This window comes from Mustelus asterias, chromosome 11 (genome assembly GCF_964213995.1).
Source record: "Mustelus asterias chromosome 11, sMusAst1.hap1.1, whole genome shotgun sequence".
Taxonomy (NCBI): domain Eukaryota; kingdom Metazoa; phylum Chordata; class Chondrichthyes; order Carcharhiniformes; family Triakidae; genus Mustelus; species Mustelus asterias.
In genome coordinates, this window is record NC_135811.1 from 91,043,748 (window position 1) to 91,057,007 (window position 13,260).

Genomic DNA, 13,260 nt, shown 5'->3' on the forward strand with positions numbered 1-13,260 from the left:
CAGGAGATGGCGTGTCGGCCATTTCGCGGGTTCCCTACGAGCTTTTACGACCCTCGTGCATCTCCCAACCAGAAGAAAATGGTGCTTCCAGGAACGCACAGAAATCCGGCAGCAAGTGAAATAAGTCATTTGAATATGTTTAACATATATTTTAATTGTGTGTTAAATGCGATTATCAGGCCTGGCACAGAACTTGCCGGGCCCGATAGCATCTCCCACCCTGCCAGGAGTACTTCATTCCGGCGGGATTTAGAATGCCTCCTCACGTTCGGGGAACTAGCGGGAGACCCCGCCGGAGTGCCCCCCCCCCCCCCAAGAGGGGTCAGGCAGCAGGGGTGGTGCCCCCTGGGCACTGCCCAAGGGGCAAAGTGCCCATGTCCACCGGGCATCGGGCAGTGCCAAGGGCGCGGGGCCTATTGTGGGCGAGACCTAGGGAGTGATTGGTGGGGATGGGGTCCCGCTGCCACTCTGCATTGGGATCGGTCTGGGCTGGAGGGAGGTCAGCGATTGGGGCGGGCTGGTGTGGGGGTGGTTTGCCGGGAGGGCCTGCCTCCTGGGGGAGGGTCTGACCCTGGGGAGGAGGGTGTAGAGACGCAGAGGGACCTGGGTGTGCAAGTCCACAGATCTTTGAAGGTGACGTCACAGGTGGAGAAGGTGGTGAAGAAGGCATATGGCATGCTTGCCTTTATAGGACGGGGCATAGAGTATAAAAGTTGGGGTCTGATGTTGCAGATGTATAGAACATTGGTTCGGCCGCATTTGGAATACTGCGTCCAGTTCTGGTCGCCACACTACCAGAAGGACGTGGAGGCTTTGGAGAGAGTACAGAGGAGGTTTACCAGGATGTTGCCTGGTATGGAGGGGCTTGGTTATGAGGAGAGATTGGGGAAACTGGGGTTGTTCTCCTTGGAAAGACGGAGGATGAGGGGAGACTTAATAGAGGTGTATAAAATTATGAAAGGCATAGATAGGGTGAACGGTGGGAAGCTTTTCCCCGGGTCGGTGGTGACGTTCACGAGGGGTCATAGGTTCAAGGTGAAGGGGGGGAGGTTTAACACAGATATCAGAAGGACATATTTCACACAGAGGGTCGTGGGGGCCTGGAATGTGTTGCCGGGCAAGGTGGTGGAGGCGGACACACTGGGAACGTTTAAGACTTATCTAGACAGCTATATGAACGGAGTGGGAATGGAGGGATACAAAAGAGTGATCTAGTTTGGACCAGGGAGCGGCGCGGGCTAATTGTTCCTGGTTTCTCGTTTCAAGGCTTCATTCTACGATCATCTTGCTGGTGCCAGTACAGAGTGATACTGCGGATAGTTGGGAACCTGTCTCGGGGGCAGGGGATTCATATGGTGTTCGTGGAAGTGGAAATGACTAGGGTTGGGAAGCATTTTCCGATCGGGGCCATTGTGATCTCCTGGACTCGTTTCGATCGCCTCAGGGGGTCGGAGAGGAATTTCCCAGATTTTTTTTTCCCCATATTGGCCCTGGGGTTTTTCACTCTGGGTTTTCGCCTCTCCCTGGAGATCACATGGTCTGGAATGGGGGGGTGGGGGTAAGTTAATAGGTTGTAATGAACAAAGCATCGTAGCTGTGAGGGACAGCTCGGTGGATAGGATATTGGTATGTAGATAGGCTGGAAAATTGGGTGGGGATCCTGGATTCAGGATTCAATCCTGGACTGGGGAGCGGCGCGGGCTTGGAGGGCCGAAGGGCCTGTTCCTGTGCTGTATTGTTCTTTGTTCTTTGTTCTATACCCATTATGAGCGATTTCCAGTTCTCTCTGGAATTTACGCCCCTGCCAGTGATCCTGTGCATGGAGAATCTGGACTCAAGATTCCATGATGTGGAGATGCCGGCGTTGGACTGGGGTAAACACAGTAAGAGTTTTAACAACACCAGGTTAAAGTCCAACAGGTTTATTTGGTAGCAAATGCCATTAGCTTTCGGAACGCTGCTCCTTCGTCAGATGGAATGGAAATCTGCCACTCCATCTGACGAAGGAGCAGCGCTCCGAAAGCTAATGGCATTTGCTACCAAATAAACATGTTAGACTTTAACCTGGTGTTGTTAAAACTCTTGCTCAAGCTTCCAGACATCATATCTCTTTAACATATTAAAAATATTCAAGTAAAGACACGTTCATTAGTTTGTGAGATAGATGCATGAAATAAAATTGTGACTATATATTTTACTTCGCCTCAATCTATGATTTTTACCTTTACCTAAAACAATTTACAGTTCAATAATGGTTTACGTGGAAACTGGAGTTGGTGCACCTCATGCAGCCAGCGGGACCTTATGGCCCAGTTGTTGTCAACAGGGTTTCCCATTGAATGCACCCCTCACCACCAAGAAATACACAGCTGAGCTGCGCCATTGGCGGGATCCGGGTGACGTAACTGCCAGCAAGATTTTGGCGAATGGTTAAAAAGCACATCAGAGACTCGGAATCCTGTGGCAAATAACTCACCTCCAATGCTTTTCCATAATCTTCAAGACACAAGTCAGGAGTGTGATGAAATACCCTCCATTTGCCTGGATGAATGCAGTTCCAACAACACTCAAGAGGCTTAATGCCATCCAGTACAAAGCATCACATCCGCAAACAATCACTCCCTCCACCACCGACGCACAGTGGCAGCAATGCGTACCATCTGCAGGATGCATTGCAGGAATGCTCCAAAGGCTCCTTAGAGAGCATCTTCCAAAGTCATGACCTCTGTCATCTAGAAGGGCAAGGGCAGCAGACACTTGGGAACACCACTATCTGGAAATTCTTCTCCAATGCACTCGCCATCCTGATTTGGAAATTTATCGCGATTCCTTCACCGTCACTGGGTAAAAATCCAGGAACTCCCTCCCTAACAGCACTGTTTTTATATACATATATATATATATATACACCACAGCGGCTGCAATGGTCCAAGAATGCACCTCATGACCACCTTACAATCAAGGATGGGCAATAGATGGACGCATCCCATGAATGAATAAAAAAGTTGTAAGTAATGTTATTTGCTGTACTCACTAAACAATAATATATCTTTCTTGAGGAAAGAAAATCCACTTTGTCTGTAAAGTTGCTGCTGTTATTTATCTACAATCAGATTTTTTAATATATATTTGGAATATCTATTGAATGATCACTGTTTAAACTGCAATATTACTGTTGTAACCCAACACTTCTCTGATATTCCCAGGTCTACTCACGTGTTAGGTACTGGAGTTGAAAGTAGATTTAATTGGTATACTAATGAGGTCGACAGAGTTTCACTGTTTTACAGAAGGGCCATTATATTATTCTTCCTGGGTGAAATATTTGTGCATTTCTAATGTTAAAATCATTTTAAAGAAACAAATTATTGCCAAGAATTGTGTGTTTAATTCACTTGCTCTATTAATCCCCAACTCTTCCTCTCTTTGCTGGAGCAGAAAACTGCACTTCTTTCTTGACAAAGAAAATGGCCTGGATTCTGTTGTGGTAAGAAGAGTGAAACGGCCAACAACCACCATCATTCTTCCAGCAAATTTAGAATTTCTATTTGAGAGATCAGGCCCCTTTTAAAGTTGTTGTGCAGTAAAGGTTCCGTCAGGCTGCAATATCCCTGCGATCAGGCACTGATAGGAATTTCCACTTGAACGCTTTTGGGCTCGCTGTAGACACCTTATTCAAATCCTAGTTAAATCAGGTGAAACTGCGTTTTTGAAAGATGTAATAACTTCACAATTATTGTGAAACACACTTACTGGTAATGAAAAGCTCATTTCATATTTGTGAGGTGTCAAATTTTTCGTGATTAAAATTTTTAGAAGCATTCACGGTTTGTTTAGTTTAGCTTCTATCTGAGAATAGTCCTGCATTGATTGTGCCAACCTGAAAAGTTAGTTTGAAATTGGCTTCAAGCCTTTTAACTTCCTGCTTTTACCTTGCAAAAAACAACACTCCATGCTCATTGGCTGCCAACCTGCTTGCTGGTGTCTCTGTTGCTTCAAATTAAAGCATTTCCTTGAATTTGAGCCACACTAAGACTAAAGCTGCTGCCAGTGTAGGTAAAACCAGTTTCATACATCTGGCTGGCGAAAAGCAGCAGTGGAGTCAAACAGGGAAAGAAAAACTCTCAGACGGAGATGATAAGGAACATTGACAAAGGCAGAGAAAACCTGGGAAGGAAATCAAAGGAATGAAGGTGAAAAGAGGATAACGTAATTGAGGTGAGTAACGCTGCAAATACAAGTGAAGGAATAACAAAGTTTTGAATGTGGGTAAAGAGGGAAAATATAACTTTTGCAATTCGCAGGCTTTGAGAAAATCAATGTGCTAAAAAAAAATTACTGCATTAATCGCCAAAGTTGACTTTAGTGCGCTAATTTCGATTGATCAATTTTTGACATTTTAAAATTTCGTACTTCACTTTATTGTTAACATATGCCTTCTGCTGGCACATGTTTGCAATGCAGTAACCTTGCTCAATGTATTTCTCCTTCCTAACTTCATTTCACTCATGCTCATTTTTATTTGATTTTCTTGTTCTCTATTTCTAAATCCTTACTTTGTGGCACAATTCTCACCATTACTAGTCAGGGACAACGACTGTTCAAAAGATGGCTTGGTCTTTTCAGGCAAAGGCGTTGGTTTCATTTCTGAGGGATTAACAGCGCCAGAAGCATTTTCCAAACAAATGAGTTTGTTCTTCTACACAGGCTGTGTCAATTTATAATCGCCTACATACGAGTTCAAGGCTCAAAGTTGCCAATGATTTTACTTCTTAGCTTTGTTGTAATAAAGCAGGATCTTTATGATTTCAGTGGTGGTTTTTGTGTGATGGGATTGTTTTACAGCAAGTAAGTGGCACAACGCTGTGAGATAGAGTACAGCGAGACCAAATGCTTAAATCCAGAAGCTAACTTAGTGAGGGAATCTTCTGTTGTGAGCGAGGAGGTGCTGTCTGGTCTATTACAGAAAAAGAGTGGTCTGTGAGGGAGCGGGAAACTTTGTGATGTGAGTACTGAATCGCAGGGTCAGCTATAGAAACGTAGAAACATTGACAGTAAAAGCAGGAGAAGGCCATTCGGTCCTTTAAGCCTGCTCATGGCCTATCATCAAAATCCTGATCCTGTCTTCCCCCTCATATCCCTTGATCCCTTTAGGCCACAGGGTGGGATTTTACTGCCTTGCTCGTCCCGAAATAATAAAATCCTGCCCGAGGTCAACGGACCTTCCCACTCTTCTCTCCTTCAAACTGAATGTAAAATTCATCATATCATGATTGCTCCTACCAAGAGGTGCCTTCACTGTGAGATCATGAATTAATCCGATCTCATTGCACAATATTAGGTTTAGTATAGCCTACTCTCTGGTTGTTACTAGAGTGTGCTGCTCCGAGAATCTCTTCAGAAAGCATCTCATGAATTTTTTATCTAGATTACCTTTCCCCATCTGATTTTTCCACTCTATATGAAGGTTAAAATCCCCCAGGATTATCACCGCACCTTTTTGACAAATTTCCATTATTTCTTCCTTTATTCCCAGTCGTACCATGTGCTTACTGTTAGGGTGACTATGCACTACTCTCACAAGTGACCTCTTGCCTGGATCATTTCTCATATCTATCTAAACTGCTTCAGAATGCTGGTTTTCCGAACATAGTAAGAAGTTTAACAACACCAGGTTAAAGTCCAACAGGTTTATTTGGTAGCAAAAGCCACACTCCATGCAAAAGCTGTTACTCCATGGTAGCTCCATGCTACCATGCTCCATGCTACTCCATGGTAGCAAAAGCTTTTGCTACCAAATAAACCTGTTGGACTTTAACCTGGTGTTGTTAAACTTCTTACTGTGTTTACCCCAGTCCAATGCCGGCATCTCCACATCATGATTTCCGAACATAGGCCATTCCTGTCTATTATGTTAATATACAGATTCCCACCCCTGCACCATGTCTTAACTTCCTATCGATCTTAAATGTCACATACCCTTCAATATTCAAGCCCCAATCTATGTCACCTGGCAGCCATTTCTCTGTCATGGTTATCAGATTGTCCTTATTCATTTCTATTTGCTTTGGCATTCCATCTGTTTTATTTTGATTTCTATGTACATTCAGCCTTTAGTTTTGTCCTTTTATTACTTTTGTAACCTTTAGCCTTATCTGCTGAATTATTCTTGGATTTGTATTATCTGTCCCCTCATGCCACCTCCTGCTTTTCCTTACTAATATTAACACCCTTCTCTCTTGCTTTGTCTCAGCACCATTTGATTTACCACATCTTCCTACATTTGATCCCTCGCCCCCTCTATTTCTTTATAAAACCCCATCTATATTCCTAGTTATGTGACTCACTCGTACACTGGTCACAGCACACTTCAAATGTAAACCGTCACAATGGCCCAGCCCCACATTCCCCACCACTAGTGCCAGTGCTGAACAGGAGCCCACATTCGCCGCACCAGACTTTAAGCCATGCAGATCTCTCTAATTTTATATACTCCATGCCAATTGGCATGTGGCTCAGGTACAAATCCAGAGATTACTACCTTTGAGGTTCTGCTTTTTAATTTAGTTCCTCGTTTGTCACACTCGCTACGTCAAATCTCTTTCCTATTTACAGCTGTGGTGTTAGCACCAAAATGGACCACAACAACTGGATTCTCTGTCGTCCACTGCAAGTTCCTCACCAGCCCTGAGCAGATGTCTGGCACCCGGCAGGTGACATAGCCATCTGGAGACTTGCTCTTTGCTGTGGAGAACTGTGTCAATTCCTGCTGACTATGCTGTCTTCTGTCACTCTCACATTCCTCTTCACCCTCCCGGCTTGAATGGCCTCTTTGCCAATATTGCCGTTCATCCAATATGCAGTCCGTTTCCTCATCCGCACAGGTAGCAAGCACTTTGTACCTGTTGGACAAAGTCAGAGATTGAGCTCTTCCCTCAATACCCCTTTGCCAGCCTGACTCATAGTAACGGAGCGGCATGGTGACGCAGTGGTTAGCACTGCTGCCTCACAGCGCCAGGGACCCAGGTTCAATTCCGGCTTCAGGTCACTGTCTGTGCGGAATTTGCACGTTCTCCCCGTGGTTTCCTCCGGGTGCTCCGGTTTTCTCCCACAGTCCAAGATGTGTGGGTTAGGTTGATTGGCCATGCTAAATTGACCCTAGTGTCAGGGGATTACTAGGGTAAATGTGCAAGGTTACGGGAATAGGGCCTGGGTGGGATTGTGGTCGGTACAGACCTGATGGGCCGAATGGCCTCCTTCTGTAATGTAGGAATTCTATGAACCATTGACCAATTCTAAAGTTTTGCCTAATCTAAAGGGACAATTGCTCCCTGGAACAAAGAGAAATATGTGGTGCATCCAGCCTCCCCTTTCCTCCTTCTGCTTCTTTTTTTACCTTCCTTTTTTGCCAAGAGGAAGTGATTGGGCCACCATAGTTTCAAAGCAAGCAGCACATTGAAAACATGGAGACGCTCTTGGTTCTTTATTGCAGAGAGACCCCAGCAAAATCTCTGCTTTGGGAGCATAACGGTTTGCTCCATAGTATTGCAAGTACCTCCATGGATCTCATTGCTGGCCCTCTGGCCTCACATGGGAGGAGGGAGGGGGAGGGGTTGAAAGGACTATGAGTGGGGAGGGTACACCTGTCATTCTGCAGTGATTTGGTAGTGTGGCTGGGAGGCCTGAAGGTGGTGGGTATTGCAGACTCTTGCAAGATAAAAACAATGTGAGTGCTGCCAGGATAGTGGGCATTCACCAAGATGCAGTTCTTGGTATTGTTTCTCACCAACTGCACATCAACAGACTGCAGGCTCTTGCCATGGTGATATCAGTCCTATTAACATAGAGAGGCCCTCAATGACCCTATTCTGGTGGGCTCACATGCTCTTTCAGCCTGGTCTTGCCTCCTCAGGGAAAAGTGGATTAATACCACTCTCTCCTGATGCCAAATCTGGAACTATGCGAGGCTGTGTTACTCAGTTCATGTCAGGCGCTAATCATATCAACAAAATAATACCCATTTGTCCTATGTATATATACTTTCAGAAACTCCATCTGAATTGAAGAAATCAGAATCAAAGGATCACAACGTGAAGAATTTGTGGAGATGGCTCAATTAAGCAAAGTTTGCCTTTGGAAAAGCAAGAAAGTGTTGTCCTTTTCACTGTTCTGTTCAATAACATTAGCTGCCATAATCTACAGATATCAGTCAAAATACGGTATAACAGCCAGGTATCTTCAATTTTTTGAAAATGTAAACATGACATTGCAATGTGAAACAGCGAATGAGTCTAAAAGGGTGAGGAATTCGTTGACAGGAATTTGGACATTTAAATCTGATGGGCGACTTGGCAACCAGATGGGGGAGTACGCAACACTGTACGCATTGGCAAAATTGAATGGGCACCAAGCATACATCTTGCCTGCCATGTTCAATTACCTGGCCCCAATTTTCAAAATTACCCTTCCAACCCTCCATGATGATGTGAGAAACAGAATAGCATGGAATGAATATCATCTCAATGACTGGATGGAGGATCAGTACCTCAATATTCCAGGAGATTGTGTTTTGCTCTCAGGATACCCGTGTTCCTGGACCTTGTATCATCACATCCGAGAAGAAATTCTCCGTGAGTTCACCTTTCATGCCTTCATCAAAGACCAGGCCAATGCATTCCTGAGACGCATTGGAGGGGAGCGAAAGAATGTGACATATGTCGGTGTGCATGTTCGAAGGGGAGATTACATACATGTCATGCCAGATATGTGGAAAGGAGTCATAGCTGATAAGAAATATTTAGACACAGCAATGGCTTACTTCCGAAATAAATACAAAAATGTTGTCTTTGCAGTGACGAGTAACGGGATGGATTGGTGTAAACAGAACATTGATAATTCCAAAGGAGATGTTTTCTTTTCAGATGATCCAAAGCAATCCAGCCCGGCTAATGACATTGCTATCCTTGCTCATTGTAACCACACTATAATGACAGTAGGGACATTTGGTTATTGGGCTGGTTACCTGGCAGGTGGGGAGACAATTTACCTCACAAACTTCACTCTGCCAGAATCACCATTTCTAAAGATATTTAAGTACGAAGCGGCTTTCTTACCTCAGTGGATTGGAATTCCTGCTGACCTCTCACCTCTTCTGCCCAAACAAACTTCAAATTAGCTCAAGAGCTACAAGTCCTATAGTCTTCAAAGCTCATTCATTTTATATGGTTTGTGTTTAATTACTTTGCCAATCCCGAAAATACCAAAGTTAACTCCTGGAGAGTAACCAAGGTTAAGTTCAGAAATCAAAGCGTCCAAAATGTCCACTGGAAGTTGCACTAAATTTTGCACTAATTCTCTTGCCTGGTATATATTGTTCAGTTGCAATTCTGCTTGTGGGGTTAATGAACGAACAGCATTTCATGATATGTAGTTCATATTTGACTAGACAATACAGCAGTGGAATGTACAGTCAAACACATTTGGATGTTAAGGATGTTCTCTTCAGGAAAGAGAATGCAAATTTAACTCCATTGTCAAATGACATTATCTCCAGAATAGGACAAGTAAGGTTCTGCACACTATTATGGAAAGAATGGTTCAAATCACAATATTTATTCACGCAATGTTAAAATACTGCAGGTGCTGGAGTTCTGAAATTAAACCAGAAAATGTTACCGAACCTTCTCTGTCCAGCATTTTCTGATTTTATAACCTAGATGTGGAGATGCCGGCGTGGGACTGGGCTGGGCACAATCAGTTAAAGTCCAGCAGGTTTATCTGGAATCACGAGCTTTTGGAGTGCTGTTCCTTCCTCAGGTGAGTCTCACACACTTGGGGAAGGAGCAGCTCCAGAAGCTCATGATTCCAAATATACCTGTTGGACTTTAAACTGGTGTTGTGGGACTTCTTAATGATTTTATAACAGTTAGGAAATTTTCCTATTGAGTTCTTAATTATCGAAAACATACAGCTTAGCACCAATTCACTTGTAGAGAAATTACTTCACCTTTGTCACTCGGATGGAAAACTGGCAGGGTGGATTATTAACCTGTATGGAATGCTGGCTTTCAGATCTGTGAATGCAACACATTGCCTTATTATCTAGAAAACTAGAATTCAAGGGATTTGAAGTCATGCTCCAGCTATGCAAATCCGAGGCCAGAAATTACAGGGCCCATTCACCGTGAGAGGGCAATAATAGGATTTGCGCCAGGGAAATTTCAGAATGAGATCTTTCCTAACCCCCCTCGCCCACCCCAGTGATGACACCATCATGCCCCAATGAGGTCATGAACCTGATTACCATCAATTTAAATAGATTTAACACCTTATCTTCCGGGTTCGTCAGATGCTCCGTGATATCATGTAGGCGGGAATCATTACTGCTCTCCAGCAGTCAAGATGACAGTGCCGGGGGGGCGGATTCCAGTGCAGGTGTGTGGTCAGGGACATGGCAGGACAGTGCCCTGGACTACCACCTGGCATCTTGGCAGTGCCAACCTGGCAGTGCCATCTAGTAGTGCCAGGTTGGCCATGGCATGGGGCAGGACCTGGGGGCAAGGCAATTACTGGGTTGGGGGGGGTGGGGGGGAGTGGAATCTGCCAGAGAATATTAATGGTGGAAGGGAGATTGTTGGGAAACATTGATGCGGGGGTTGGGGGTCCAAGGGCGTCCTGTCTGTTAAAGTTGAGATTGGGGCTTCTTTTAAAAGGGGCACCCCGATTTCTGTGGAGCTGGCTTCACCCCTCAGGCATGATGGCACAAAACACGGCCCCCTTTTTTTTGACAAAGTGTCAGAAGAATTGGAGATCAAACCTGACCATTTCTCAGGGAAGAAACATGCCGGTTTTCATCAGAGTCTGACACTCTGCCATTTTTAGGCAAATTTCTGCCTCTAGTCTGACCACACTTGGAGCACTGTGGTTATTCCTGGGCACCACATCTTATGAGGAATGTATTCACCTTGGAGGAAGTGCAGAGCAGATTTACTAGAATGCTCACTGGACTCCCAAGGGGAGACTGAGCACATGAGGGTGATGTACCCTAGAACTGAGAAGATTAAGGGGATATTTGATTTTAGTGTTCAGGATATTATGGGTAGCTGATTGGGTTTAGAGAGAAAATATTTCTGCTGTTTGAAGGGACATGGCTTAAATATTCGAACCAGTTATTTCTGGGGGGATGTTAGGAAAAACCTATACATGTAAAGAATAGGATAGGCTTGGAACTCGCTTCAGCAAATGGTAGTTGGGGCTGGGTATATTTGCAATTTAAATCTGATTTTGATGGATTTCTGTTAAGCAAATGTATTAAGGGATAAGGGGCAAAGTCAGGTTTATGGAATTAGTTCAAAAATCAGCTCTTATTGGATGGTGGAACAAGCTCGAGGGATTAAATGGTTTTCTCCTGTTTCTATATTCCTGTTATGGAACTAATTAGAAATAAAGATTGGGCTGTTTCTATAATGCATGGATAATTTTCCTTCCAAAATCGGTTTATCAGGTATAGAAAGTGAATCATATTTTCAAAAATCAACATTGACCAAGACCACAAACAAAATCTAAATACTGCAGATGCTGGAAATCTGAAACGGAACCAGAAAATGCTGGAGAAGCTCAGCAGGTCCGGCAGCATCTGTGGAGATACAGTAAGTAGTCTCACATCTCACCTGATGAAGGAGCGGCGCTCCGAAAGCTCGTGCTACCAAATAAACCTATTGGACTTTAACCTGGTGTTGTGAGACTATCTACTGTGCCCACCTCTGTCCAATGCCGGCAACTCCACATCTGTGGGGTAGAAATAGAATTAACGTTTTCAGTCCGTATGACTCTCCTTGTTTAAGATCACTGTCCAATAATTGCAGGTGGTGAAATCTAAAGCTAATCTTTACCCTCAGCAGTTTCATTCACAAGAAGCCCAGCAGCATGACAGACTCATCAGGTTTCTTCCACTGTGACTTTGTATAGGTGTCATTGCTGGTACCTTGGCACACTTGTGCACTCTGCTTCAACAATATCAGGTGTACAATAATTATATATTCGTCCTATCATTGAGACGAGGAACCCGGAAGATTCTGTGATCAGATGTTACAAAGGAGGAGTGGCACAAATGAAGCCCATTGAGGATACGGGTAGCTCATGATTTTTCTGTCCATTCGATCTGAACAGTGATTTTAAAATTGACTTATGTAACAGCTTTTTAAATATGTTCAGTTATACGAACATGACAAGAATTGACAGATGAAAAGTAACCAAAGAGACCATCAAGGCTTTTGTCACAAATAATTACTGTCGTACAAGTAAAGCTTCCGTCACACAAACAGCTGAAGATAAAATTTGACACAGTGATCCACAGTAGTTTTTATAACGGTAACATTTTAATTTTAATTAGCATTGGCAAAAATCCCTCATGGTTGGACAATCACCTGCATATTAGGTTTGTGCTTTCATCAATTGCAGACTTTATGTTCAATAACATAATGTCTGGTACAATTTCTGATTGATTAATAATGTTCAATCGTTTATTTACTGCTTCTATAAGTGTGCAAAGATGTTATTTAAATAATGTTCCATGAAAATTATTGAATGAACCGGTTGTAATGATCCAGGGTGGAATGTGAAATTCAGACCTACGTGCAATTTAATTCATAAATTATTGGTAATGTTTTAAATTACTGGCAGATGTTCTGTGGAGATCACTTCCTAGAAAGAAATAACTTTCTGTTTGAATATGTTACCTGTTATTCAATTGTACAACTATTCCTGCTTGCATGTGTGACACTGTCACAGTTCTTGATTGATTTGAGAAGAACTCGTCGATGAATTCGGGAGGGTATTGTCACAGCGATTATGAATAGTGACAGGCTGCAGTTTAACAGGAACATTGTGAAGATTCTTTGTTGAAAATGACAACTTGGGAATCCACATTACAATCCCCACATGATGAAATAAATATGTTTCTCAAATTCTCTCACCAGCAGCCAATATTGAGGCAACAAATGTTGTTCAGTAAGAGCTCTCAACATTAGACAATATTTTGCTCCCCAGCATTTATCAACCTGGCTTCTTGGATCGGTCATTGGTTGAGTCATGATCATACAATCCCTGCAGTGCAGAAGGAGGCCATTCAGCCCTTTGAGCCTGCACCAACAGCAATCCCACCCAGGCCCTTTCCCGTGATCCCACGTATTTCATAGAATCAAAGAATCCCTACAGTGCAGAAGGAGGCCATTCAGTCCATCTAGTCTACACTGACCACAA

General features: G+C 43.7%; 2 protein-coding genes across 4 annotated transcripts in view; both read left to right on the forward strand.

The window, feature by feature from the left end:
* Positions 1-4,081: 4,081 nt before the first annotated feature.
* LOC144500660 (galactoside alpha-(1,2)-fucosyltransferase 2-like) lies at positions 4,082-10,551 on the forward strand. Of its 2 annotated transcripts, none has more exons than XM_078223956.1 (2): positions 4,082-4,218; positions 8,047-10,551. In XM_078223956.1, the coding sequence occupies exon 2, from the start codon at positions 8,108-8,110 to the stop codon at positions 9,173-9,175; it is 1,068 nt and encodes a 355-aa protein (XP_078080082.1). In that variant the 5' UTR covers positions 4,082-4,218; positions 8,047-8,107; the 3' UTR covers positions 9,176-10,551. The 2 variants fall into 2 exon arrangements, with proteins under 2 accessions (XP_078080082.1, XP_078080081.1); XM_078223955.1 differs by having other exon boundaries at positions 4,092-4,193; positions 8,047-9,235.
* The window catches only part of LOC144500659 (galactoside alpha-(1,2)-fucosyltransferase 2-like), a 55,912-nt gene continuing 46,790 nt past the window's right edge, over positions 4,139-13,260 (forward strand). For both annotated transcript variants that reach the window (XM_078223954.1, XM_078223953.1), the window contains exon 1: positions 4,139-4,218. The gene's annotated coding sequence lies outside the window, so the exon portion shown is untranslated. The remainder of the gene's footprint in view (positions 4,219-13,260) is intronic.

Excerpts from the sequence above, each read along its gene's own strand:
- LOC144500660 (XM_078223956.1), top strand. The coding sequence starts at position 8,108 with ATGGCTCAATTAAGCAAAGTTTGCCTTTGGAAAAGCAAGAAAGTGTTG.